Source organism: Setaria italica, chromosome II (assembly GCF_000263155.2).
Source record: "Setaria italica strain Yugu1 chromosome II, Setaria_italica_v2.0, whole genome shotgun sequence".
Taxonomy (NCBI): Eukaryota; Viridiplantae; Streptophyta; class Magnoliopsida; order Poales; family Poaceae; genus Setaria; species Setaria italica.
The window spans coordinates 6,935,223-6,962,831 of NC_028451.1; the positions used below are offsets into that span (position 1 = coordinate 6,935,223).

The window sequence follows — 27,609 nt, forward strand, 5'->3', positions numbered from 1 at the left end:
ATGTACCTTACTATGTATGGTGACAACTATTATGTGTCGAACAACCTATTTTTTTTTTCCTCCAGTCTAAATGGTGCTTGGTTCTAAACATTATTGTGACCAGATAGAAAAATATGTGAAGCACTGTATATGGAATGGCGGGGACATCAATAGAAAGGGAGGCTATTTAGTTGCTTGGAAAAATGCATGTAGAAGCAAAGAAGGAGGAGGTTTGGGAATTATAAACATCAGGACACATAATAATGCCTTGCTTTTGAAATTCATGCACAAATTCTATAACAAGGCAGATCTCCCATGGGTTCATCTGACCTGGAAATGTCTTTACAAGCGTGGCAATCCACCACATGCACGAGGGTTGGTGGGTTCCTTTTCCTAGAGAGATATCCTAAGATTATCCAATCAGTTCATGATGATTGCTTCATGCAAGGCAAATGATGGCAAAACAGTTGTATTCTGGAAGGACCTTAGGGATCTTGGCTGTCACACCCAGTTTTAAAACAAAATCAAGTGCTACCTATATGTATGCCAGGATCTCCAGAGATGAACATATAGACCACTAGAAAGGATGTCCAAAGATGAACATATATAAATAGATATATATTTAATATAAAATGTAGAGCAAAGTGAAGTGAAGTGCATTCACGAGTTTTTGTAAGTTCCGTCGTTGCCAACTGAAAACCAACTTCCGGTGAATATAAAGTGTACCAGTTACGAAAATCCATCGCCACCTGAAGCCATTTGATCGAGATGAGAGTAAGTGGAACAAGAATTGGTATTTAGTTTTTGATTTGTATCTTAATGTTGACCTAAGAAACACATCAATATCATGTACCTGTAGTAATTTCCCCTGAACCCACATGAACCAAGATCCCAAGCCTGAAAATTATGATCCATATATCCAGCTCCATGCTAGGTACTACTTGTGCGAGGTGAAGAAATGCAGGTTTCCTCTCACACTTTTCTTCTTCCCCGATCATGTGAAAGCAATTTAAACCAGCTTCATGAAAGAAGATATCGATACTACTTGCTGGGTGTCTTCTCATTGTCTTCAGTATATATACAGCTCCTACTTGAACAGTGATAAGATGTGTTAGCAGCTACACTTTGGGTTCAGTTAATCTGATTGGAGAGAGATGTCACAATTTTATGCAGATTGAGAGCCAGCTGTGAGCGACCACGAGACTTTGGAGCAAACCAATTATGTTTATCAGGTTTAGTTATCAACGACAACGAGACGAAGTGGCGCAGCAAATTCCTTGTTCGATCTTTTGTAGTCATTAGCTGCTTTCGAATATTTTGGATCAGTATATCTCAGTTCGCCTCGCTATAATTGAATAGGAGGCCAATGTGACTGTAAAGGCTCAATGTGATCAATATAGTGAAGACTCTATCATCTCTCTTGATCTATAGATGTCTCCTCTAGCATTTTCTTTGTTTTGTCCTAGCTAGAATAACTAAGGGTGTGTTTGGTTGCATGCATCATGTGGTGCATGCATAGATGATCCTGGATGGGATGGTTCAAACAATTTACTTGTACCATATGGTTCACTCTAATTAGTAGAATAATGTATTAAGTGGGATGGCCTCATCCTGAATGAGTTGGTCCAATTCACCCAACCAAACAAAAGGATCATTATTATTTTGAATCATTTCATACATGAATCAAATAATACAACCAACCAAACACACCTTAAAATACCAACATCTGTAAAACAAGAAAAGCTTGGCCGGAGTGAACGGGTTCCCCGCCGCGGTGGCGCTCTCCATCTCTACCATGGACATGTGGTTCCTCGTGGGCTCCGGCGACGGCGATCGGGCTGTCTGGCGCAAGCGGTGCACGGTTGCGACGTCGGTCATCCAGGGGCGCCTTGAGGACTACATCTACCTGCAGGTGTGGGCAGCTCCAGTGCAGCCATTGTGGGTGATGGACGACGGGAGGGTCGCCTTGTGGGTGACGACCGACAGTAACAGGTGGCAAGGCTGTCGCAATTATAACATGGGTGCGCTTCGGATGTATGATCCGAGGACGGGAACCTGCACGGATGTGGCGGACTTTGGGAGCTGCATAAAACATGGAGTTGGTGTGTACACTGGGAACCTGCTGCAGCTTCAACGAGCTCGCCGAATGGAGGAGGTGTAGTACTGTACTGCTAGGTAGCTACTTGTTCCTTTCTTTTCCTTGTTTATCAATGGTGGTATAATGGTGCTAACGACAATTGACAAGTTTATTAGGAAGAAAAACGACAAGTGAAAAATGCCAGTGAGAGCTTGTTGGTTCCTGAGTTATTTACCTGCTGTTTCCACTGTAAGCTCTTAACTGGCAAAGGAAAATCACAGTGTTCACCATACCATGGCCCTGTTTGATACCGATACTGGCCAAAAAATTGAGGAACCCCCCCCCCCCCCCCCAAAAAAAAAAAAAACGGCGCCAGGAGGAATCGATTTTTACAGCAGCGAGCATATGGAGCTGATTTGGATGAAAGCTTCACTGTCTGGGGAGATTTCTTTTCTTAGCATAAGATTTTCCACAGTAAGCAGGTGAACAACGACCTTAATTAGTTGGGCCTTGCAAGTAAAGAGGCTATTCCTCCTATTACTTTCGAAACGGAGGAATCATGTTGAAAACTTGAGTCAGCAAATGAAAGATTGGTACTGAAGAATTTTTTAGTTCGAAACTTTTGAATTAATTTAACTATTTACTCATTATAATAATGGATGTACTATAATTTGCCCTCCAGTTATAGAATCTGAGGTGCTCAGATTGTCCTCCCCAGTTTTAACTACCTGATTGAATCATACTTTCTCAATCCAGTGAGGCCAAGTGGATCTCAAGAATGGAGCACTAATGAATTGCAGTTGGATTCTGCATGACTATTTTGTGCTCCTAATCCTGACAAATGACAATTCAAGGTACTTTTCAAGTGGTTAGCTTTTATTTATTCGGAACTTGGAGGTAACCATCCTTACAAGTATACCTCGTCAAAGTAATTTTCATATTTGATTATTAAATCCACATTTAGTTTTCCTTTGCCATGTATACCAAACACTTGTGGTAATTGATGGTATACTTTATACTTTATACTGTGACCACTAGACAGTTGTAATCAGAAAACTATGGTGCCAACTGATCAGCTTCACAGGTATTATATTCTGCCAAATTGTTGTCGGCATTTAGCCCATTTAGCTCCCCATGCTTTTGCTTTCTCAGCTAATAGTTGAAACTTTCAGGGTTGAACATGTCGGTAGTGCTGCCGCGTTGACATTGACATCACATACTTTTATTTGTTCTGGTGACTTTCCATTAGGAGCAATGAGCTCTTTAATTATCACGGTGCCTTTCACGGGCGAATTACACTACAACTGGAGATATGTGGCTCGTACATCTGTCAGGGTTCAATTCTTCAGGGAAGCTTAGTGGGTCTGAAGAGTGGAGCACTGATGAAGTGTTTGTGTTCCCTCATACCGGTTGCCTTTTTTGTTCATCTTAGTCCTACGATTCAGTGGGAGAAGTGGCTTAATTAGCTGGAAGCAGTTACCTATGCTCTGTGATGCAGCAACACAACAAATTAGGTCTTCCTATGCTTCACTCCAAATATATGTACCAACCTTGTTGGTTGTTAGTTAACTGCAAAAGCAACCTGAATAGTTGCAAAGGTTCGCATCTCATGTAAACGAATCTAAATAGAGATCCTGATTGAACCAATAGTCTCCAACAAAGGAGCGAATTGAAGCATCTTAAGAACAAGAACTAGGCATTGTACTAACATTTCTGCATCGCGCTTTACAGCTTTGGTCCAATCTTTTCTACATAGATAGCGCTAAAAGTTGTGTCCAATGTGATAGTTTTCTCAACAACGGGAGACATGAGTGGGCCTATAGGCAGGTCCCTTAAGTCAAATATGCTTGTGTTTGATCAGGTGAATTGTGTTGCAACTCTTACTATCTTAGATCTCGGCTTAGCTAGTGGGCTCTGAATGTGGAGCACTGGTGCTGATGAAATGCATCTGATTTCACATGAACCTTTTCTGTCTGTTTTTCTGGCTCTAGTGCCGGATATAATTAGTCTTGTAAGAAATATTTATGCAGTAGAGGTGTAAAACGGATACAAGTTGTCCCTAGCATCCAATTACTGTATTTAAAATTATGCGGATGTGGTGTAGATTTTTCCATCTGATTAACATGTTTCCCCATTTTGTATCATACTCATATCTGCACTCAAAATATGCAGGAATACAAACTTTATATTATCAGAATTTTTCTAAGCCATATTTCAATTTGACAAAGTAATATGTATGTTGTCTTGCAGTCTAACTAGTTAATTGGAAGAGAGCTTTTTATATGGATTTCGTTCGATGAGATGAACAAATTGGAATAACAAGCTTCACTAATTATGAGGTAATTATCTCTAACACTTGAATATACTATAAGCTTAGACAATATGGGGCTCGACAGATGTGGTTTGAGCACTATTTCATCAATTTGTTTCATTCCTTTATATGCATCTACTATTTTCTACATTTTTCATTTCACAGTTTTATTGTATTCCTGTTGAAAGACCAAACACTGTATTCCTGTTGAAAGACCAAACACTTTACTGACTGATAGTGTAATTCCCACATATAGAAGCCAAAAGTTGCAGCCAAATGCAGTATCTTGATGGACAACTGTCCACCCGATCATGAGAAGAATAGGAAGTTACTTCAAATGCTTAGCCTCAAAAAGTTACTTCAAATGTCTCACATGCATAGGTGGCCGTGTCATCAAATTGTTGTTGCCACTAGCTCGTAATGGGGTTGTTGTTGATTACACTTGAACAATGATGCAAAACAAAGTTAAATTGGTACATTTTAACAGACATGGGCATGCATATTTGAAAGCAGAAATAAATTAAGTTGTGTACTTCCTAGAGTTTCCATTCAAGGAGCCAAAAAGGTTTCTGCACCTTGCCAAGCTTGGATGCCTTTTCTTACGTTGCCAAATCTTTTGCTGTAGAAATCTCCTTAAATCGGCAACCTTTCTTCTCATTTGATCCCTTGGCCTCCAAGGCATTTCCATTCTCAGCAGATATCATATAGCTGAAACTTTCAGAGTTCTTCTAGACTCTGAAGCAGCCATCTTACATGGAAACCAACCGTTACATTTAATGATGTGTGAGATGATTAACTTATCACTTTTATAGGCTAATCAGACAACACTTGGAGACATGAGGCTCGTACATCTGTCAGGGTTCAATTCTTCATGTATGGTTAGTGGGTATGAAGAGTGGAGCACTGATCAAGCAAATGTATATGTTTCCACTTGTCGATAAATTTAACCTTTCTTTTGTCATAATGCTTATTGTTCAACAAGCTTAGCTGAGAATTATGCTGCAATGACACAAGTCTTTCGAGCACATTTATCTCGAATCCCATTCCTACAAAATCATATCTTCTGCTGCTTCACTCCAAAAATCTGCACCAACCTTGTTAGTCGACCACAAAAGCAACCCGAGTTGCAAAGGTTTCCAGCAAATCTTGGCACATATAAATAGACTTCCTCCTCCAACGCTTCGTCTCCAACCAAGCAGGTATGGTATAGACAAAATTAGCCATTGCACTTGCATTTCTTCATTAATTGTACATTGGTTGGAATTGTGATGCACAGAAATGGGCTCCAATATTGTTGTTTTTTTGTCCGCAACTCTCCTGGTGTTCTTCTTGTGGAGTGTTGGAGCAGACAAAGACATCAATGGGATCACTCTTAGAGGCAGATCTTTAGAGTCAAAGAAGGTGTTCAATGTGCGTAGATATGGGGCTCATGGCGATGGACGCCATGACGACACAAGGTCAATTGCAAAAACCTGGGCTGCCGCATGCTCCTCTTCGCAATCTGCGGTCGTGCTCATTCCCAGGGGCAAGAGACACCTCATCAATCATGTAACCTTGTCTGGTCCATGCAAATCTAGCATCATGTTAATGGTGAGTATCAATCCTTGCTAGCAAACATATGTTCAGATTTATGTCCCTTCTCATGCTACTTTGCACATGAACTCAATTCAGATCGAAGGAACTTTGATGGCTCCTCCAAAGGGGTCACATTGGAGCAAGAAGACCAACAGGCACTGGATTATGTTCAATGATGTCGACGGACTAACCATCGCAGGTGGCGGGACCATCGATGGAAATGGCAAGATTTGGTGGCAAAATTCATGTAAAACTAATTCAAGACCTGTAAGTTATTTTCCCCCGAAAAGTACCTTTTCAACTCCAGAAAGCTTGTTAATATACTGTGAAATTCGAGACCTTTTGTTTTTCTGTTCCTTTCAGCCATGCAAACAAGCTCCAACGGCCCTGACATTCTACTCCTGCAAAAACCTCAAACTGGAAAACTTGAAGCTAGTGAATAGCCAGCAAATCCACATGTCAGTAGAGGATTGCAGCCACGTCAAAATAGCCCGCCTGTCAATCACAGCACCAGGCACCAGCCCGAACACCGATGGCATCCACATCACCCGCAGCAAGCATGTTCAAGTCAGAGACTGCACCATCAAGACCGGAGACGACTGCATGTCCATCGAGGACGGGACCGAGAACCTCCATGCCAGCAACATCGTGTGCGGACCGGGGCACGGGATCAGCATCGGCAGCCTAGGCGACCGCGGCTCCAGAGCTCATGTCGTCAACGTCACGGTGGACACGGCGTGGCTATATGGCACGGCGAACGGAGCTCGCATCAAGACGTGGCAAGGGGGCAGGGGCTACGCGAAGAACATCGTCTTCGAGAACATGGTCATGGGTGATGTCCGGAACCCGATCGTCATCGACCAAAACTACTGCGATTCAGCCACACCATGCAGGAAACAGGTAATGATCTAAAAACGGGTCCTATATATGCACATCAAACTGTGCGATTGCAGGCATGTGACCTCAGATTTTTTTATTTCAAATATTTTTTACAGAAATCAGCAGTAGAGGTGAGCAATGTTCTGTTCAAGAACATCAGAGGCACAAGTGCATCAAAAGAAGCCATTAAGCTGAGATGCAGCACAAGTGTGCCTTGCCACGGCATAACATTGGAGAACGTCAAGCTGACTCTCAAGGGAGGCGATGGTGTTGCCAAGAGCACCTGTGAGAATGCAAAATGGAGGAAATCGGGGACTGTCACTCCACAGCCATGTACTATAGGCAATTGATCAAATAGAAACTACATACATACTCCCTCCGTTCTAAACTACAAGTTATTCCAACTTTCTTGGAGAGCCAAAACATCTTAAATTTGATCAAATTTATATAATAAAGTACTAATATTCATGATACCAAATAAGTATGATTAGTTTCTTCATTAAATATATTTTTATAGTATACCTATTTAGTACCATAAATATTATCATCCTCTCTATAATTTTGATCAAACAATAGTTTGACTCTTCAAGAAAATTAGAGTGACTTATAATTTAGAACGGAGGAAGTAGATGAATAAGAAAATTAGAATGACTTATAATTTAGAATGGAGGAAGTAGATGAATGGGAAGATATGGTAAAAAAAAACATATGTTCTCATTTCTTAACGCTGAACCGTACACGAGCCGTACGATCTCATAGTTAAGCTGCCACGCCAATGTGATGTGATAAAGTTTATAAGGAGTACACTATGCCATAAGCTTAGCAAATCAACAGTGAGCTCAACATCACGTACGCGGTGCATTGTTCATAAATCATATTACAGCTAATTAATAATTTTCTCCCTCTCAAAATTAATAATTTTCTCAAAACAACACAGTGGTACATCTCCTGCTAGTATCAGCTGCAACACTACACAATCAGAACAAGAACGGCAGCAAGAGCTATTGACAAGGCTGCAACAGGTTTCGATTATCTGTTTGAAGCAGAGCTAAAGGTGCAGTGAGTCACTACTTCTGCAACAAAAAAATGACAAGAAAGCTTCCTGCTGAGGCTAGCAAAGAAAGTAAACTACAACATGTCTACACAAATCACAGTGCAATGGATGGCTCTCCTGGTAGTTAAGGTCGTCGCATCTTAACATTCAAGGGTATCTCCTTGTAAGAGACGACCTTTTCAGCAGCCCGCCTCAAAGACCTCCTCCCTGCCACCACCTGCCCCTCAGTAGATTTCATCGAAGAACAAGCATCATTCTGCTTTTGAGTTGTCTTTTGCTCCATGGAGGCAATCGAACTGGAAGAGGCCAAAGGAGCAATGACATCCTCTTGCAGAGTCTCAAAAGCGCTGTCTGTGTTCTCAGCGGATACTGAATTCAATCTTGCAGTTCCTCTCCTTTGAGATTTTCTGCAAATAGTAAGGCCAACCAAGGCCGTTATGTTCCAGTTGGAGACAATTGTATTGGTGGAATGCAGGGAATAGTAAGCAGGCAAGACTAACCTCTTCTTTTCTTGGCGCAATTGCTCACTGATAGTCACGCCACACTTAGAATTTACATCCTCTACAGCTTCTCCAGTTTCACATAATGCCAACTTCTGTTTGTTTGAGCTCCTGCACAAACTTTCTGGTAAATTGTTTGAAGTACAACTGAGATACAATCAGGGTTCTGTAAGTCTTCTAGGCCTCATTTGAGTGGGGCAAAATAATACCACCCTATCATGGCCACTGAAAAGGACACTTAGGGGGGGTGAAAAGGGAAAACTGAAAACTCAAGACCCCAGTAATCACCATTTTTCCCAACCCTGGCTGCAATTGCATTTTAAACAACAATAAAAGGGATGAGCCTTACCTCTTGATACAGGTGTCTTCTGGTGGCTTGGGGGGCTCAGTGATATTAAATGGCACAGATGCTGTAAAGGAATGGTGATTGAGTGCAGATTAATTATTCTTCAAAAATTGTGTTAAAAAAAAAGATGCAGCAATTAGCATTTAGTTGGGATACTATCCTTGGGGTTTAAGATTAAATTCCCTTCATGCAGTATGTACTTATGACTTATGAGCACAAATCGACAAGAATATATTTATTGAACTTTCTAGCATATTGCAATTGTTTCATCTTAAACAAACTGGACAACGTTGATTAAGCGGTACATAAGAAATGCTAGAAAGATGGGGGGGCATTACATTGACTAGCCAAATGGCTATGTTTGGTGTCGCAGGCCTTAACATCAATTTGATGAGCCTCAACTCTGGTAACGCTGGAACAAGCTTCTTGTACCTGAATAACATTGTAGGAAACAAGTAGGCTTATAGCATATAATTAAGATTCTACATAGGTAAATGGAGATACGTGCAACACTTCCTTAACTGAATAAATGCACTGCCTACCTTCAAATTCACTCCCTTTTGTGGTTGTTCATTTATCTCAATTTCCTGATATGATCAAACACTAGCGGTCAAAAGCTAACATATTAACATCAATACCTAGAAGCTGAATCAAACTGCAACATTACTATACCTCTACTACTGAAGACATTAATTCTTCATGCACTACTGCACTGCATTCATTTTGCAGTGACTTCCCCTGCACAATATATCCGCAAATATTGCACCAGATCAGAACCGCCCGATTCTAATCAACTTTTTAGAGACAGGAAAGAAATATATGAAAAAGTATCTTACTGTATCTTTTCCAGCGGTTGGTCCATGATGTTTCTGAACACTTAAAGTGGAAGAAGGTGATGGAACTATAATATCCTCATGCAATGTCTTGTGAGATACTTCTGCGATTTCACAAGGTACTTGATTCAGTCTAGAAGACCTTCGTCGTTGAGTCTTCCTGATCATATAATTAGTCAAGAGTCATAATGAACTCCGAATTTCAATCAGATAATATTGCAATGAAGAACATATTCCATAAGCAAGAAGTACCTCCGATCTTCATGATCCAGTGACAAAATAGGTTGCAAATGAGGCTCGTAGTGTTCCTGCGTTATATTAGTGTCCTTTATACATTCATTTGATCCTGACTTCCGCTTATTTTTGCCCCTATCCACAGAAATTCTCAATCAAAAAATATTCCCTTTGTCAAATCATACTATCTAGAATTTGGTTGCAGCTCCAGCTTGAACATTAGTAAACCCAGAAAATATACCTCTTTATTGTTGCATCTTGTGGTGGCTTTTGACAATCAGTCCTTGATGGCACGGCAGCTGAGAAGAGATTGAACCAAGTGAAAACTAGAAGCTTAACAGTGGCTGACTCAAGGCAAAATAGAAGTTGTACAATGATTTCTGTTAAATAAGGCAGTTCAAAACCTTGAGGTACAACAGATGAAATGATTGCTGAGTGCAGTAAAAAAATTCACAAAACAACGAAGAGTGAGCCTTACATTGAGATTTAAGCAACTGGTGTTCAACACCACTGGTTATTGAGCCATGAATTTGATGTGCCTCAACAGCTGCACCTTTGGAAGATATAGCTTTCAAGACCTCCTTTCATTATAAAAATCAAACAACTCAGAATTACAATAGTTGTAGATTAACAAGGATCATTTTACTGATGAATTTGCTACCTACCTGTGAATTTACTTCCTTCCGCCGTTGGTTAGCAGTTTTATTCTTTCGCTGCAAACAGTACATACGTATAAAACCATGGCATCTATAACAAAAAGAAGCTGAGTTAAGCCATGCGCTTACTTACCTCGAGCTCTGAATCCTTTACTTTAAGCAGCGCTGTTGTGCATGAAAGCTCATGTTGCAATGTCTTGATCTACAGGTCATATCCTCAAATAATTCCCAAATCAATAACCACCATATGATTACTGATAATCAATGAAACTCAAACGTAAAAGAAGTCAGACACTTACCCTATCTTTCCCCATATTTAGTTCCTGCAATGAAGCATAAAAAAGAAAGATTAGGCAGAACTATATTCTGCACCATAAAATAAGTAATATGTTCATGATGCTTTGATGAGTATTTCTTCCTAAATATAAGACCATTAGGACATTGACACGGTCTCCAATATGACACTTTAATAATAATACCTATTATAGATTGTGAACGTATTTTTCATGATGAATCTAGTATGTCAGCGTTATGTTGCTCTCTATGGTTTTTTGGCTACTCATGGTCAAAGCTAAAAGGGTTCGATTTAGGACAATGGACTTATATAGTTATATTCAGGATTGGAGATAGTATAAAGTTAAAGAAAAAGGTTTAGAGAATTTACTCGGTTTTTTCATATCCGACATAACTGAGTTAAACCCAATACATAAGTTGGGAAATTTGAATATGAACTACCCAAAATGTAGGACTTTTCATTTTAAAATTACTGTTATTGTGGTGCACAGGCATAACTGAATCTCTCACAATAAGCAAGCCATACAACTGGATCATCAACAGAGGAGCAGCATCACAAGAGTAAAAGATCAATATTACTATATTAGTGCAGCCATAGTGAGACAGGGTATTAGTGCGGCCACAGTGAGACAGGGAGTGGATGGAGATATAGACGAACCGCGAGCATTTGCGAATTGGTCTGAGCAAGCTGCATATTCTGCTGGCGCGACACTTGCAGCGCGATCCGGAGCTTGTGCATCTCAACTCTGCTGAGCTCAATGACCTTCCTGCAGAGAAGCCAAGCAAAGACACATTACTTGAGAGAGAAACGGCAACCTTCCACTCCCCTTTTTCACACAAACAAGGAGAGGGGACTGAGAGGCAGGTAACATACGTTTTCTCGGTGAGCAGATGAATCAGCTTCGCGTTCTCCTGCGACCAAGCAAGCAGCTATTGAGCCCCGGGAAGAGCTTATCGCATAGAAACGTAATCGAACTAAAATGGCATGGTTAACCTAGATGCGGCTGTTAGCATGTAAGAGCTAAAGCGATGAAATTCACCTTGACGACGTCGCCGATGCTGACGGATCTGGAGGTGTTGGGCCTCCCGACGTTGGTGATGTCGGCGAGCGCGACGGGCTTGATCCCTTTCCCCGGCGGGGACCGGAGCCTGGGGCCGCCATCGCCGCTAGGGTTCGAGCCACCGACCGCCGGGCCTCCTGGTTAACGGGCGGAAGCTCGATAACTGAGATACCGCGCCGCGGATGGGCGGAGAAGCTGGAACGGAGGGGGATCCGAACGGAGGGGGGAGGGGACTTACCGGGGGCGGCGGCTGCGGCCATGGAGGGAGGCGGAACCGGCTGCTGCCGCGCCTCCAGGGGTTGAGGAAGGCGGGCGGGTGCGCCCCGCCGGCGAGGAGCGCAGGTGGCGGCCGAGCGAGGAGGGAGCCGGCGGGTCGGAGCAGGGTGTGCTAGGTGGCGTCGCGGTGTGCGGAGGGGCGGAGGCGGCGGCGGCGGCGGCGGCGATGGCGGCGCGGCGCGGCGCGGGGGAAGGGGAATGAATTCGATTTCAGCGCGCGGGGTGCGAATTCGGGAGAGGGGGGCAGATTGGGCTGCGGGAGAAGATGGTGGGGCCGGGCTGTCAGGCGGCCGCGCGGTGAGCCCATGGAGCAGAATTCAAAACCAGAATGGACAGTTCTGGCCATGTATCCCGACGACTCACTCCACTTCCCCTTCGAACTTTCTATTTTGGAAAATTTTAATTCCCGTAATTTTTCATTTTTAAATATTGTAACTATCCATATAATATAATTTTGATGCATAACTTCATACTCATACTTTTTATGAAATATTATCTTAATATAATTTTAATGGCATGCAAAACTTCTACGTACAATTTCTAGAGGATAACTTTGAATTCTTATTTTTCGAAAGTTATAACTTGTACACCCGATTTATATGCATAGTTTTTTCTAATAATAAGTTACGTGATAAATTGTATAGCATAATTTTTATAATATAAACAAATTGTACGCATAATGTGTGTGACAACTTTTTATGAGAATATTGTTAAATAACTTATCCACTACCTTATACACATAAACGATATTTACTTGAGTACAAATGATGATATGGAAAAAGAAATAATCAAATGGAAAAGAAAAAAAATTGAGCAATGGGTGCGCGCGCTTCCATGTGGGGGCAGGACTACCATGGGCGGTGGGCCTCCCGACTGATCGCAGCTTCGTGTCGCGTGTCACGAAGCGAGCTGACGCGCACAGGCGGAATCAGCTTTGCAAAAATTGAATGTACTATGTCTATTATGTAGAGTCTCAAAATCCTAACGTTGGGATAAATATATAAGTAAATGCAATCATCTATACAGATCTCTGTATTTGCTACATTTGCTAAATCTAAATATTATGATAACTTAAATAATGTGAATATATCATCTATAATTTTTTGTGTTTTCCGAATTTTTCATCCATAGTGTAAATCAGTTGAGGGTAGGAACTCCTAGCAATCCCAATCCATTACAGGAGCAACTGCATCAATATCCCTCAAACCAAAACCTCTAAAGATTAAATGAGGTTCTCTCTATTTGTTTAAAGGCTACAAAAATATCTCCAACTCCTGTAATAGTCCGCATGGATAGAGTTCTAGAGACCTCAGGAATGGAGGGTGGAGGGAGAAACTTGGAGGCTTCCCTAAAATGAGGAGTCGAATAGAGGGTTTGCTAGAGTGTGTTCTTTTACTTGACCCTCTAAACTTAGAGTAAGGGGTGTTGAGAGAGTCCGGAGTTGCTTCGACCAAAATAGAGAAGCTCAATAGAATAGAGATAAAGGTGACACATGTCCAAACAGTACAGGCATGCGGCACAAGCAGCACTAGGAGGCACGCAATAACACGGTTATCAACCCGGCGTGTTTGGCCTGGTATATTTGGTCCTATTTTTGCTTTGATTGTTTTTCTTATTTTAATTTCTTCATTTTTCTAGTGGTTCTCAATTTAGCTTATTTCACCTATCTTCTGATTATTTCAGTAAACAAGGATACGGCTAAAAGTCATTTTCACCAAAAAAATATGCTTGTATTTGTTTTCTTTTTTATTTTATTTTCAAAATTTTTATTTCGATTCGTGTACACGCCTCCTCTGAAAAATGTGTGGTAAAACCACTAGGGCAGAATCGAGTCGTCCAAAATTTCCATAAAAAATCTTCCTCTTCCAAAATCAGTAGGGGAACACCTTTTCCTATTGTTTTTTAGTCTTTCCTTAGGATTTTAACCTCGGATTGCGCAGTGTGTCATATACCAAAGCTCTGCATATACGAGTGAAACACTGATGATTAAATAGCGCACCACATGAACCGATGAAATATAAACTATATTCTCGTGAAATTATACCAATGGACTAGTGAAACATTACGATTGAACACTGCAAATAAAACTAGTAGAACATCAAATAAATGCGAACTACACCAAGAATAGCTAACGACCATAGCAGGAATTGGGAATCAGTCTGCATCCTTTGTATCTAACCTACTCCCTCCATCCTTGAATATAAGGCATTCTAAAATTTTAAGAAGAAGTTAGGTGCACTCGTAAAAGGCGCATATACCTCTGTGTTATAATGCAGCGAGTTGTGTTGTCCGGATGTTTTAATGGCAGTTGCAAAAAAGAGTTTATTTCATCTAATCCACCAATCAAACAAACTTGTCACGTTAACTCCGAAAAAAATAAATGAGCAATGATCCAAAAATGCCTAGAATGACTTGTATTTGAGGAAAATTTTGAATGCTTAAATGTCCTATATTTCAGGATAAAGTAGGGCTCAAACAACATGAAACTTACCATCGACCTCGGAATTCTGTTCACTCCCACCAAACACAGCATAAGGAAATTTCTATTCCCTCAGTTAATAAATATAGTTCACTCGAACATTGTCTTTAATATACAACTTTAGCTACAACCTTTTTTATCAAAATGATAATAGAAACTATTTTTTCACTATGAAAAACAATACAAATAAAACAATACTATACTACTTTCATATGCACATCTCTGAAATTGGTGGTAAAAGTTAGAAATGCAAACTTTCTTGTAGGACATCGTGTGTTCACAAAGGAGCGAATTTAAACCTAAAAAAGCATAAAGCACGTTCACGTAATCTAGTCATGCTAAATGCAAATCAACGGTCCATTCCTGCTATCCTTTGGGCGCCGCACCCAAGCACAGGCACGAAAGGCAGCACACAGAATGGTTCGGTTAGGCACCACGGTGAAAGAACCAAATTCTCTTGACCAGAAAAACTTTCAATGGAGGGATCAAGGAACCTGAGACGAGACAATGCATTTGGCTATCTGCGCATTATTTTAGTATGTAATAACTGAAACTACACGAGCGAATTCATATCAATATCAGCCAAAGAAAACAACCTCTGCGCCGCCGCACGCAATGGACCGAAATTCATCGCCCACCATGCTGCTCCTAAGAATCAGGCGTCGGCTGCAGCTGCTCCTGCTGCTCTCTGCCATGGCGACAACAAAAGCAACTGCAACCTCGTCTTCATCAGGCCATGCCGGCTACGAGAGAGCCCTCGTGGCTTTCAAGGCAAAGATCTCCAGCCAGTCCGGCGTGCTGGCCTCCTGGAACAAAAGCACCAGCTACTGCAGCTGGGAAGGCGTCACCTGCGGCAAAAGACATCGGTGGCGGGTGGTTGCCCTGGACCTCAGCTTCCAGGGGCTCGCTGGCACCATCTCCCCTGCCATTGGCACCCTCACATTCCTGCAGTCACTCAACCTCAGCTTCAACGGACCGATATCCCTCCCAGCGTTGGCTCCCTCGGCCGCCTTCAGAGCATTGACTTGAGTGTAAACATGCTCACCGGCGGCATCCCGAGCAACATCAGCCGCTGCTCCAGCCTCAGTGTGATGATCATCGCTAGCAACAAGGGGTTGCAGGGAAGCATACCAGCTACGATTGGCAACATGCCATCACTAGTTGTTTTCGAGCTGCCGAACAACAGCTTCACCGGAACCATCCCGTCATCTTTTGGGAACCTTTCCCAGTTGACAGACTTATCCTTGGCACTCAACTATCTTGAGGGATCGATCCCTGCAGGAATAGGGAACAATCCATATCTCTGGTTCATTCAGCTTTCCTTTAACAACCTTTCAGGTCTGCTTCCTCCACTGTAAAACCTATCATCTGTGTCTGAGTTTTCTATTGCAGAAAACAAGATGCATGGCCGGCCGTCTACCATCTGACCTGGGGAAAAGTCTTCCTAGCATCCAACAGCTTGCGATTGGAACAAACCTTTTTACAGGAGCTCTTCCACGGTCACTAAACAATCTCTCCCAGCTCCAGGTCTTTGACGTTGACAGCAATAACTTTACCGGAGTTGTTCCTACTGAATTGGGCAGATTGCAAAATCTTGAAGTGTTTATGCTGGATAGCAACAAGTTCCATGCAAACAATGAGCGAGAATGGGGATTCATTGCTTCTTTGACAAATTGCAGCAGATTTCAGAAGCTCACCATTGGATGGAACAGGTTTTCGGGGAACTTACCAAGTTCGTTGGCTAATGTTTCCACCAATCTCCAATGGCTACGGATTCCCTTCAACCAAATATCCGGTGCAACCCCATTGGACGTCGGAAATTTGGCAGGTCTTGAGGTCCTTGATTTTTCAGGCAACTTACTCAGCGGGGTCATTCCTGAAAGCATAGGAAAGCTTACACAATTGAAGGAGCTATTTTTGTATTGGAACAACTTCTCAGGAGTCATACCATCCTCCATTGGAAACCTCACTGGTCTATGGAGACTTGGTGCACTTGGTAACAGCTTGGAGAGGCCAATTCCACTAAGCATTGGAAATTTGAGTAAACTCACAGTACCTAGTCTATCAATCAACAAGCTGACTGGATTCGTTCCAAAAGAAATTATGGGGCTGTCATCAACCTTAGCAATTCTCGGTTTATCCTACAACTTTCTGGAGGGGCCGCTTCCTTTAGAAGTTGGTAATTTGGTAAATATCAGGAAACAAATTGTCAGGTCAGATACCTGATAATATTGGCAATTGCAGAGTCTTGGAGACCCTATTTATGGATGATAATTCATTACAAGGAAGCATACCAGCTATGCTGAAGAATATGGCAGGGCTCTCTCTACTAAATTTGACAGACAATCAACTGAGCGGTAGCATCCCTGGAACCTTAGGCAGCATTACCAACTTGCAGGAGTTGTACCTTGCTCGCAATAATTTATCAGGATCAATCCCAGAACCATTAGGTAATTCAACATCGCTGCGCTGCCTTGATCTACCCTTCAACAATTTGCAAGGTGAAGTACCAGAAGAAGGGGTTTTCAGAAATCTAACAGGACTATCAATTGCTGGGAATAATGCATTATGTGGCGGAATACAACAGCTCCATCTGCCAAAATGTCCAACCTTTAGTGCGAGAAAGAATAAGAAAGGCATGCCAAATTATCTCAGAGTAGCAATCCCAAAAACAGGAGCCCTCCTGCTCTTACTTTCAGGGCTTGTTTGGGCTGGATTTCTTTACAGAAAGTTCAAGACAGCACCGAAGAAAGAAATAACCACATCAATTCGCTGAGATAGAGCTTCCAATAGCTCCATACAATGATATTCTGAATGGAACAGATCGATTTTCTGAAGCAAATGTACTTGGGAAGGGAAGATATGGTACAGTATACAGGGGCATTCTAGAGAATGAAGCAATTGTTGTCGCTGTTAAGGTGTTTAATATCCAGCATCCAGGGTTGTACAAAAGCTTCCAGGCTGAATGTGAGGCACTGAGAAGAGTGAGGCACCGATGCCTTGTAAAGATCATTACATGTTGTTCAAGCATCAACCACCAGGGTCAAGACTTCAGAGCACTAGTCTTTGAGTTCATGGTTAACAGAAGCTTAGACAGATGGATCCACTCAAATTTTGAAGGCCCAAATGGACAAGGAGCACTCACCTTATCACAGAGGTTAGACATCGCAGTAGACATTGTGGATGCTTTGGACTATCTTCACAACGGTTGCCAGCCACCCGTCATCCATTGTGATCTCAAGCCGAGCAACATTCTTCTCAATCAGGACCTGAGAGCTCGCATTGGAGATTTTGGCATTGCTAAAGTTCTAGATGAATCGACAAGCAAACATCCAGTGAAGTCCAACAGCTTCATAGGAATAAGAGGCTCAATCGGATACATTGCTCCAGGTAACTTAAATATGCTCCCCATGTGCTTCACATGATAGCCTCTAATTAGCTCTATGCACATGAAACATCTTTTTTACTTCAAATCATTTCTACTGATTGCAGAATACGGAGATGGGCTTATGGTATCAACCTATGGTGATGTTTACAGTCTTGGAATCACTTTGATAGAGATGTTTACAGGAAGAAGCCCGACAGATGATATGTTCAGAGATGGGATGATCCTGCATTGTTTTGCTGCAGGAGCTCTTCCTGACAAGGTTATGGAGATAGCAGATTCCAACATATGGCTGCATGATGGAGCAAACAACAGAAATGATGCCACACATATAACAATAACCAAAAAATGTTTATCTGCATTATCCCAGCTTGGTGTCCTATGCTCAAAGCAATTGCCCATAGAGCGGCTGTCAATGAGTGATGCTACTGCAGAGATGCATGCTATCAGAGATACATACTTCAGTACTCAACAGTGAAGTGACACCTGATCATATTAGCAACCATTGCCTTGTATCGACTATCATATTCTAGACTTCCTTGGAAAAAAGATATTCAAGAGTCGATAATATATTTGCTTCTTTTCTGGGTGTGGTGTACACTTTATCATTTATTTTTAGGTTGGCAGCTTTGATCTACTTCTATTTCCTCAACGTTCTTAAGCAGGTATGGCCCATCCTTACTCAGCCAGTAATCCATATAGCATGATGTAAGGTTTGAAATAGCAGAATGTTATCTCTTTTGTCAATTTCGTACAAAATACAGTGTTTTCTCAAGTGAAGAAAAGATTGGTTACTATGCTGCAAGCCTATGAGGTATATATTAATTACAGCACACAATTGATACATAAGGAATAACTGGATTATTAAACATAAGAATTCCAAGATCATGAAGGGTGAATTATGTTACACATACCACTACTCAGTCTATTCTGGCTATGTTTTGTGTAAGTGAATACATCACGGTAAAAAAATATATAAAAAACAGATCTTGATGAAGAATAAAGAATTACATGTCACTGCTCACTCTTGGTACAGTCCTGAACGTGGCAAGATCTACCCAGGGCTTGTAATGACCAATATAATGAACTACTGCTGCATTCTCAATATCGGCAATGTCCACTCAACAGCTGGTTCATACCAAGGTCCAGACACACCAAGTTTTGTTTCAATGGGTATGTCAGGTTGTAGAAAGTAATTAATCCTGAAGACAAGGTCCACAGCTTACAATCCTCGTTCTGCAAATAGATCTTCACTTAGTAAGTGAAACTACCACAAGTTACTTGCATGCTGTCATTGTAGCATGAGCTTCATAGGCAAAAGATGGAATACATTATTTAAAAAATATAATCAACAACAGTTTTTTTTATTTCCGTTACTTACCAAAGCTTGTCAAACAATGGTATTCGAGTGATATTTCGCTTCCCTTCAGATCAACATATTCATCCCAAAAGCACACCCACAAACAAGTGGATCAAAGTTCTCAGAGATATTTTGATGTAAGCAGTTGGAATAAGATCAATGTCCTAAAGTGGAGTCAAATAATCCTTCTATACAGCTTAGAGATGATGGTTGTCATATATTTGGGGTTGATATACTGCAGATTCTCATTTCTATCGAAGGTGATGATTACATGTTCTTCAAAATAGCATGCTCTGAGCTGAGGCAAGTTGCCGCAGAAACGATCTTCAATCCAACAAATCGAGCTACCCTACAGGTACCAGTGTCCTCACGAACAGTAGCAGGTCAAGGATTGGGCAGATTGGGCTGGGGAAGAGGAGACAGGAGACGGAGTGGGCCGGGCTGCCAGGCCGCTGCGCAGTGAGCCCAATAGGTGGAAATTGTACTTCAAAATGGCAAGGATCTACCCTACACGTTTTTCTCTATTTTCCTGTATGGGCCTAAAATAGCCCAACTATTTCTTTGCGCTGCTCCATCTCGGCCCGGCCGGCTGCACATCTGGCCCAGCATCAGCCTCCCCGCGCCGCCGCCTCCCTTGTAATTTTTTTTGAATGGTCCCTTGTCAAGTTGTAATGGAAGCGCATACGGTCCATTTCATGTAATGTAGTATTTTATTTGCTTCTCAAAATTTGAATTTTGACGCATATGAATATATTTTTCCAGCAAGGAAAAAGTATAAATATGCCATATGCAACAAAGTCGATAACGCTGATAACCCATCAAAAAAATCTAGCCCTTCCATTCCTCAAAACCAAATGCTCTAGCTTGCCCCTTCTTGAGCCGTTGGTGCTGATTTCCGTCGATTAGATGATAGAAGTCGTCATGAGCTGTTGCAATTTGCGACCTGCAGAGAATGCGGTGGGTCCTGCTTCCTTGACATCTCTTTCTTGCATAGTCGTATGCAGTTGTGCACTGCAAGCGCCTCATCGGCGGCCCCTCTTCCAAGCCTTTGTGGAGGCCATCTGAAACCAACTTCAGGAAAGCAAATTTAACTTGTGTGTAGTGAAGTGATTTTTCTACATGTGGCCAGCTAAAAATTGCCTTCAAAAATTGTGACGACAGATGCTGACCTTTACCATGTACACAACACACGACTCCCTACTGAACGATAGGCAACATATAACAGCTAGCCGTGGGGACGTCGTCGCTGCGATGTTCCAACAGGAAAGAGAAGATCAGTTACCTTATTGGTGATGGGAAATCTAGCTAGATGGGGATGCCCAAGCGTGTGCATTATTACGCGAGATAGCAACAGCTTCCAGCATTGCTGCTCCTCATCACTATCAACATAAACTGAACTGGACCCCATGGGGTTGCGCAAGAATCTCTCTGATTTACGCTCCATCCGCTCCAAATTATAGATCGTTTTGGCTTTTCAGGTTCATAGATATTATTATGCATCTATACATACACCATATCTAGGTGCATAGCAAAAACTATGTACCTAGAAAAACCAAAACGACTTACAATTTAGAATGGATGGAACGGATGGATTAGATAATAGAGGCAATTGACGAGCATATATAATCCATGCTCTAGGTCTCTGTTTCGGGCAAATGGAATATACACAATGTGTTAAACTGTTTCTATATATACCATATTTTTCTTCCAACTCTGCATATTTGAGGAAAAAGATAGATAATATAGTGACCTCTACAAACGAGGAAATAAATATTTCTGCTAACATAAAAACACAGGCAATTGCATGGGTGATCTTAAGCATACCGATGTTAAGTCACCTTCAGGCTAGCAATTGGGCATTAACCCCATAACAGATAGAGAGCACAAAGAATAATTGAGACAGACTTTCCCTAACCAATTCTTTTATAACCAGAAACTTGCGCTTATTCATAATGGATTGGAGCATGCGAAAATAGCCCAAAGCAATCACCAGCCATGCTTCTTGTGAGAATAAGATATCTCCTCCTGCAGCAGCTGCTGCTACTGCTCTCCATCTTGGCAACCAACTGTGCAAACGCTTCCACATCTTTGACAGGCCATGGGGACGATGAGGCAGCTCTTGTGGCTTTCAAGGCCAAGATCTCTGGCGACTCTGGCAAGCTGAGCTCCTGGAACGAGAGCACCAGCTACTGCAGCTGGGAGGGCATCACCTGCAGCAAGAGATACCCGTGGCGGGTGGTCGCTCTGGACCTCAGTTCCCAGGGCCTCACCGGCACTATCTCCCCTGCTGTCGGTAACCTCACTTTCCTGCTCTCACTCAACCTGAGCTCCAATGCCCTTCAGGGAGAAATCCCTCCCAGTATCGGCTCTCTCAGCCGCCTCCGGATCCTTGATTTGAGTGAAAATATGCTCAACGGCGTTATTCCAAGCAACATCAGCCGCTGCACCAGCCTCCGTGTGATGATGATCAGTAGAAACAAGGGGGTGCAGGGAAGCATACCAGCTGAGATTGGGAACATGCCGTCGCTTGCTATTATAGAGCTGTTCAAAAACAGCATCACCGGAACCATCCCATCCTCTTTTGGAAACCTTTCCCAATTGACTGTCTTGTTCTTGTCGTTAAATTGTCTCGAGGGATCTATACCAGCAGGAATAGGGAACAATCCATATCTCAAGTCCATTCAGCTTAGCGGTAACAACCTCTCAGGAGTACTTCCTCCTTCACTGTACAACACATCATCTCTATATGTCCTTTTTGTGGCACAAAACAAGCTGCGGGGCCGGTTACCATCTGATCTAGGAAAAAGCATCCAACGTTTGGGGCTTGGAGGAAATCAATTTACTGGAGCTCTTCCACAGTCAATAACTAATCTCTCCAGGCTCCAGATTCTACATATCGAAAGTAATCAGTTTTCCGGAGTAGTTCCTTCCGAATTAGGCAGATTTCAAAATCTTGAAGTGCTTGTTCTGGATGAAAACAAGTTTGAGGCAAACAATGAGCAAGAATGGGAATTTATTGCTTCTTTGACGAATTGTAGCAGATTACACATGCTGTCCATTGGATGGAATAGGTTTGCGGGGAAATTACCAAGTTCATTGGCTAATTTGTCCACCAACCTCCAGTGGCTACGGACACCCAACAATAATATATCTGGTGTCATCCCATCAGATATTGGAAATTTGGCAAGCCTTCAGCAGCTTGATTTTAGACAAAACTCACTCACTGGGGTCATTCCTGAAAGCATAGGAAAGCTTACACGATTGGTCTATCTAATTCTGCATTCCAACAACTTTTCAGGACGTATACCATTCTCCATCGGAAACCTCACTGAAAGCATAGGAATTGGTGCATACGCCAACAGCTTGGAGGGCCCAATTCCACCAAGCATTGGAAACTTGAGCAAACTTTTAGGCCTAGATCTATCAATGAACAAGCTTACTGGCTTGATTCCTAATGAAATTATGAAGCTATCATCAATCTCAATAGGTATTGATTTGTCCAACAACATGCTGGAGGGATCACTTCCATTAGAAGTTGGTAATTTGGTACATCTTGAACAGCTCATCCTGTCCAGGAACAAATTGTCAGGTGAGATACCTCATACTATTGGCAACTGCAGAGCCCTGCAAATCCTCTTAATGGATGATAATTTGTTCCAAGGAAGCATACCTGCCACTTTGAAGAATATGCAAAGCCTCACTCGCCTCAATTTGACAGCCAATAAACTGAATGGCAGCATTCCTGGCAGCTTAGGCAGCATTACTAGCTTGCAGGAACTGTACCTTGCCCACAATAATTTATCAGGACCAATCCCAGAAACTTTAGGTAATTCAACATCACTGCTCCATCTTGATCTATCTTTCAACAATTTGCAAGGTGAAGTACCAAAAACGAGGATTTTCAGAAATCTAACTGGACTATCAATTGTTGGGAACAATGCATTGTGCGGTGGAATACCACAACTCCATCGGCCAAAATGTCCAAATTTAAGAGAAAGAAGGAATAAGAAAGGTGCTTCAAAGTCTCTTAGAATAGTAATCCCAACAACAGGAGCTCTCTTGCTCTTACTGTCAGGGCTTCTTTGGGCTGTATTTCTTTACAGAAAGTTAAAGACAGCACTGAAGAAAGAAATGGCACCTCAATTTGCAGATATGGAACTTCCAACAATTCCATACAACAACATACTGAAAGGAACAGATGGATTTTCAGAAGCAAATGTGCTAGGGAAGGGAAGATATGGTACAGTATACAGAGGAACTCTAGAAAATCAAGCCATTGTCGTAGCAGTTAAGGTGTTTCATCTTCAGCAGTCAGGATCATACAAAAGCTTCCAGGTTGAATGTGAGGCACTAAGAAGAGTGAGACACCGATGCCTTGTAAAGGTAATAACATGCTGCTCAAGCATCAACCACCATGGCCAAGACTTCAGAGCCCTAGTCTTTGAGTACATGGCTAACGGCAGCTTAGATAGATGGATCCACTCAAATTCTGAAAGTCAAAATGGACAAGGAAAACTCAGTTTGTCACAGAGGTTAGATATCGCTGTAGACATTGTGGATGCTTTGGACTATCTTCACAATGATTGCCAGCCACCGGTCATCCATTGTGATCTCAAGCCAAGCAACATTCTTCTCAATCAGGACATGAGAGCTCGTCTTGGGGACTTTGGAATTGCTAGAGTTCTAGATGAAGCAACAAGCAAACATCATATGGACTACAGTAACTCCATAGGAATCAGAGGTACCATCGGATACATTGCTCCAGGTAACTGAAATATGCTGTTCACAATGTGCTTCACAAGGGCATCTTTGACTTTTGTACTTACCTTTGTACGCACACCATGTTTCAATCTGTTGCAGAATATGGAGAAGGGCTTGCGGTATCGACTAATGGTGATGTCTTTAGCTTTGGTATCACTTTGATTGAGATGTTTACAGGAAGGAGCCCAACAGATGATATGTTCAGAGATGGAATCAGCCTGCATTATTACGCTGAGGCAGCTCTTCCTGACAAGGTTATGGAGATTGCAGATTCCAATATCTGGCTGCACGATGAAGCAAACAATAGCATTGGTAAAAGGCATATAACAATAACCAAGGAATGTTTGTCTGCTGTCATTCAACTTGGTGTCCTATGCTCAAAGCAATTGCCATTGGAGCGGTTATCAATGAACGATGCCACTGCAGAGATGCATGCTATCAGAGATGCATACATTAATAGTCAACAACTTAGTGATGTCGAATCATTTTAGTAACCACTGCCTTATAATGTTGTTGAAGCCTGCATTATACTTGCTCTTTTGTGGGTCTGTTGTAGAACTTATAAACTGGTTCCGTGTTGTCCATATCATAGGCATCATTGCGAAGGACAAAAACAGCAGGTTGGCCATGAGTTTCTTTCAGTCAACTTGTCCCTGCATTAAGAAGAGTATAACTGTGGGAAAAAATTGAAATCCATGGATGCCATCTTGTCTAGTATTTTAGCATGATTCTGGTGTTGGGGGCTTTGTTTTACTTTCATTTCTTTCCGCAATATTAAGCATAAGGGAGCCAGCCTTCTTCAGCTCATGATTCATATAGAGCATAAGGATTTGACATAGCCTGAAGGAGTGAAGGTTTACTCATTTGTCTATTCATAAAACATACATGTGTATTATCATGAGAACAAAAGAATTGTTAATATTCTTCAAGCTGGTGCAAACAGCACATAATTGATATATAAGGAATAGCTGGACTACTAAGCATAAGCATGGCAAGATAAAGAAAAACTGCTCAGCCTATTCTAGCGAAGTTTCCTAGTAGTGAACAAATCATGATAAAGAAACATATTTTAAAACAATTGATGAAGAATATATAGTGCACATGTCATGGCTTGCCCATCTACATACTTAGACCAGTAGTGGCTGTACTCCGGAACTGGAAGGTCCCGCCAGGGCTTGTAATCCCGATTGTAATGAGCTGCTGCTGCTTCTAAATACTAGAAATGTCAACAGCTGTATCATAGCCAATGTCCCAAGGAATGGCAAGCACGATTAATGGACATGTCAGGTTGTAGAAAGTAACAGGACAAGCTGCCCAATTTCCACACTTGTGATCCTCATTCTGCAAATATATCTTGTCTAAGTAAGCAGAACCAACAGAAGGAACTTAGGCAGAGATAATAATGCGCCATAGAACCAAACAGATTTGACAGAGGGGCCACTTAAAATTTTGTCAATGCTATCCACATGGGCAGTAGCAGGCCAGGAGGATGACTGATAAACCACATTGTCGTAGCTGCAAAATAAATCTACCACTGACGAATGGAACTTTGCTTTTGTGGCTCGACGGCATGTGTTGCAGTTGATCTAACAACTGCCCAGGCTGCAAGGACACTATTTGAAGAAAGACAGTGCATAGTGGCCTAGTGGTTGAGTGACCAATCCTCATGCTTTACTCAATCTTCTTCCTTTAAAGCAGCCCAACGAAAACACAGAACATTCCACATTGCCTTTTCTACCTCCTCTAAATCACAGAAATGAGGACAATTAATAACTTATCCTTTAATGCCAGATCGAACAGGAGCTGAAATGGCAAGTTTCCAGAGATGCAAAACTAAAGTTCCTCAAACTGACTTCACTATCCACCTGTGCATTCCGGATAGCTGCTTGGTTTTGTGTTGCACACTTCAGAAGCGATGCATGCAGATACAGGTCAGGTTCCCTTCCTCCTGGAGTCCTGGTAATGTGCAGTGGTGTTTCATGGACGGACCTTCGCCACTATCATTATCTGACTTTCCATAAGCCGTCAAGGTAGAAGTAGAATCAGTAGTTCTGTATCAACGAGAACTGCCAAACTCCAGAACCTGCAAGCACAAAAGAATGCAGATTTGGTGATTCGGCAAAGAAGAATTATTCGATTATTCCTGACCTTGTCGTAGTCAGTATAATACTCCCTTACATTGCAGCATACGGGGCAGCTCCCGGGCTGGAATCCGAGGCCCCAGTGGTGCATTAGCGCAATAGGGAAGGAGCACAGCGGATTTGATTCAGGGGGCATAGATCCCGAGCTGTTGCAGGACGGGATTCCGATGCTGGAACAAAGAAACCCCCACAGGCAGGTGTCGCGACCGCGGAGGGGAAGGAAAAGTCGGTAGTGGTGATGGAGTGTGCAACCTGGACGGAGAGGAACTCGACGATGGCCAGGAGGCCGGGGCGGCGGCGCATCTGCAGGAAACCGGCGGCGATGACGACAGGGTGGATAACGCAACAATGACTCATTTTGTTTGTTTTGCAAAAAATATTTTTCTTAATTAGCTAATTTCATGAGCTAAAATCATTTTAGCGACATACTATAATAATTTCCAAGGGTAAAAATACCGGTTTCTAAACTTGTTATTTAGGTCTCTAAATTATTTTTTCTCCCTCTATGCAGTAGATTTTGCTTCTACAGTAACCCACATGTATGGTACATTTTGCTTTTGCAGTAGCCATTTAACCCTCAAAGGGCTTAGAAAGAGAAAAGAAAACAAGACTAGAGAGGCATTTTGGCCCAACATTGAACAAAAAGATAGATTAAAAATTGTATATTCCTCAAAGGGATTAAAAATTGGGCTGCAGAAGGAGACGGTGGGCCGGGCTGACAGGTCGTCGTGCGGTGAGCCCACTGGAATTCGAAAATCATAGTAACAGGTGGAAATTGAATACACCTCACTTGTCAAACTATTACCTTGGTAGTTTGATCTTACTACAAAATTAAAATGATATCTTTTGAAATGGAGAGATAATTTGCTTTGGCAATAACCATTTGATTTCTATCAAATTTCTAGGGATTATAGAAAAGAAATGAACAAAGTGTGCAAGGGACTAAAAGCCTCCATTTCAAAACACTTCATAACTTTGAATTTTACGGTATGATAATGTTTTATAAGTACTTAATTATGTAAAGAGAGAAAAGTATTATTAGATTTGTTATCAAAAGTGCTTTAAGATGTAATGGTTTTATCTATATTAACAATGCGATAAATGGTAAACATATTTGAACAATCAGAGTGGTCAATTTATTATGGAACGGATGTTAGTAGCAATTAGATCCTATCTTCTTTGGGGTACGGATTTTCTTTCTATAAAAACAAGCATGCTCAAAGCTACAGTACCTTCCAGAGAGCACAATAATCAGTATCCTTGCATTAATGAACGGCCTCTTAAGATTAAAAAAAATCATCAGAGATGCCTCGGCATGTGTCCATGTGCATGTATAGTGTAATCTTGAAGCATTTCCTCCCAATCTTTAGCATACCATAGGAGGTGAGATATATTCACACCTATTCCG

General features: G+C 41.9%; 4 protein-coding genes and 1 pseudogene across 5 annotated transcripts in view; 4 read left to right on the top strand and 1 right to left on the bottom strand.

Annotated features, from left to right (window-relative positions):
• Positions 1-2,140, top strand: part of LOC111256361 (ethylene-responsive transcription factor 1-like) — a 3,993-nt gene extending 1,853 nt beyond the window's left edge. The window contains exon 3 of the mRNA XM_022824249.1: positions 1,734-2,140. Coding sequence (XP_022679984.1) covers positions 1,734-2,140 — 407 coding nt within the window. The remainder of the gene's footprint in view (positions 1-1,733) is intronic.
• Positions 2,141-5,645: 3,505 nt separating this feature from the next.
• LOC101756984 (polygalacturonase) lies at positions 5,646-7,235 on the top strand. Its single transcript, XM_004959016.2, has 4 exons — positions 5,646-5,957; positions 6,039-6,209; positions 6,306-6,842; positions 6,938-7,235. Exons 1-4 carry the CDS (start codon positions 5,646-5,648, stop codon positions 7,169-7,171), a joined length of 1,254 nt encoding a protein of 417 aa, XP_004959073.1. The 3' UTR covers positions 7,172-7,235.
• A 405-nt stretch (positions 7,236-7,640) lies between these two features.
• On the bottom strand, positions 7,641-12,296 carry LOC101757385 (shugoshin-1). 2 transcript variants are annotated; one of them, XM_012843448.2, is made up of 17 exons: positions 12,038-12,296; positions 11,779-11,936; positions 11,613-11,650; positions 11,397-11,505; positions 10,744-10,767; positions 10,578-10,646; positions 10,454-10,501; positions 10,267-10,366; positions 10,030-10,087; positions 9,807-9,923; positions 9,558-9,714; positions 9,394-9,459; positions 9,264-9,308; positions 9,060-9,153; positions 8,725-8,785; positions 8,376-8,486; positions 7,641-8,282 (listed from the first exon to the last, which is right to left on the bottom strand). In XM_012843448.2, the coding sequence occupies exons 1-17, from the start codon at positions 12,057-12,059 to the stop codon at positions 8,000-8,002; spliced, it is 1,560 nt and encodes a 519-aa protein (XP_012698902.1). In that variant the 5' UTR covers positions 12,060-12,296; the 3' UTR covers positions 7,641-7,999. The 2 variants fall into 2 exon arrangements, with proteins under 2 accessions (XP_012698902.1, XP_012698901.1); XM_012843447.2 differs by having other exon boundaries at positions 10,267-10,369.
• Positions 12,297-15,591: 3,295 nt separating this feature from the next.
• Positions 15,592-18,599, top strand: LOC101757786 (annotated as a pseudogene).
• Positions 18,600-21,294: 2,695 nt separating this feature from the next.
• Positions 21,295-24,756, top strand: LOC101758713 (probable LRR receptor-like serine/threonine-protein kinase At3g47570). The gene is made up of 2 exons (XM_004955739.3): positions 21,295-24,064; positions 24,160-24,756. The coding sequence occupies exons 1-2, from the start codon at positions 21,295-21,297 to the stop codon at positions 24,549-24,551; spliced, it is 3,162 nt and encodes a 1,053-aa protein (XP_004955796.1). The 3' UTR covers positions 24,552-24,756.
• Positions 24,757-27,609: the final 2,853 nt, after the last annotated feature.

What these genes read in the sequence shown, in the direction of transcription:
- LOC101757385 (XM_012843447.2), bottom strand. Translation starts at nt 12,059, where the DNA reads ATGGCCGCAGCCGCCGCCCCCG. An exon ending in CTGGATCATGAAGATCGGAG is followed by an intron (nt 9,715 to 9,806) that starts GTACTTCTTGCT and finishes TTATATGATCAG; the next exon opens with GAAGACTCAACGACGAAGGT. An exon ending in CAACCGCTGGAAAAGATACA is followed by an intron (nt 9,460 to 9,557) that starts GTAAGATACTTT and finishes TATATTGTGCAG; the next exon opens with GGGAAGTCACTGCAAAATGA.
- LOC101758713 (XM_004955739.3), top strand. Translation starts at nt 21,295, where the DNA reads ATGCTTCTTGTGAGAATAAGATATCTCCTCCTGCAGCAGCTGCTGCTA. An exon ending in CATCGGATACATTGCTCCAG is followed by an intron (nt 24,065 to 24,159) that starts GTAACTGAAATA and finishes AATCTGTTGCAG; the next exon opens with AATATGGAGAAGGGCTTGCG.
- LOC101756984 (XM_004959016.2), top strand. Translation starts at nt 5,646, where the DNA reads ATGGGCTCCAATATTGTTGTTTTTTTGTCCGCAACTCTCCTGGTGTTC. An exon ending in GTAAAACTAATTCAAGACCT is followed by an intron (nt 6,210 to 6,305) that starts GTAAGTTATTTT and finishes TGTTCCTTTCAG; the next exon opens with CCATGCAAACAAGCTCCAAC. An exon ending in CCACACCATGCAGGAAACAG is followed by an intron (nt 6,843 to 6,937) that starts GTAATGATCTAA and finishes TATTTTTTACAG; the next exon opens with AAATCAGCAGTAGAGGTGAG.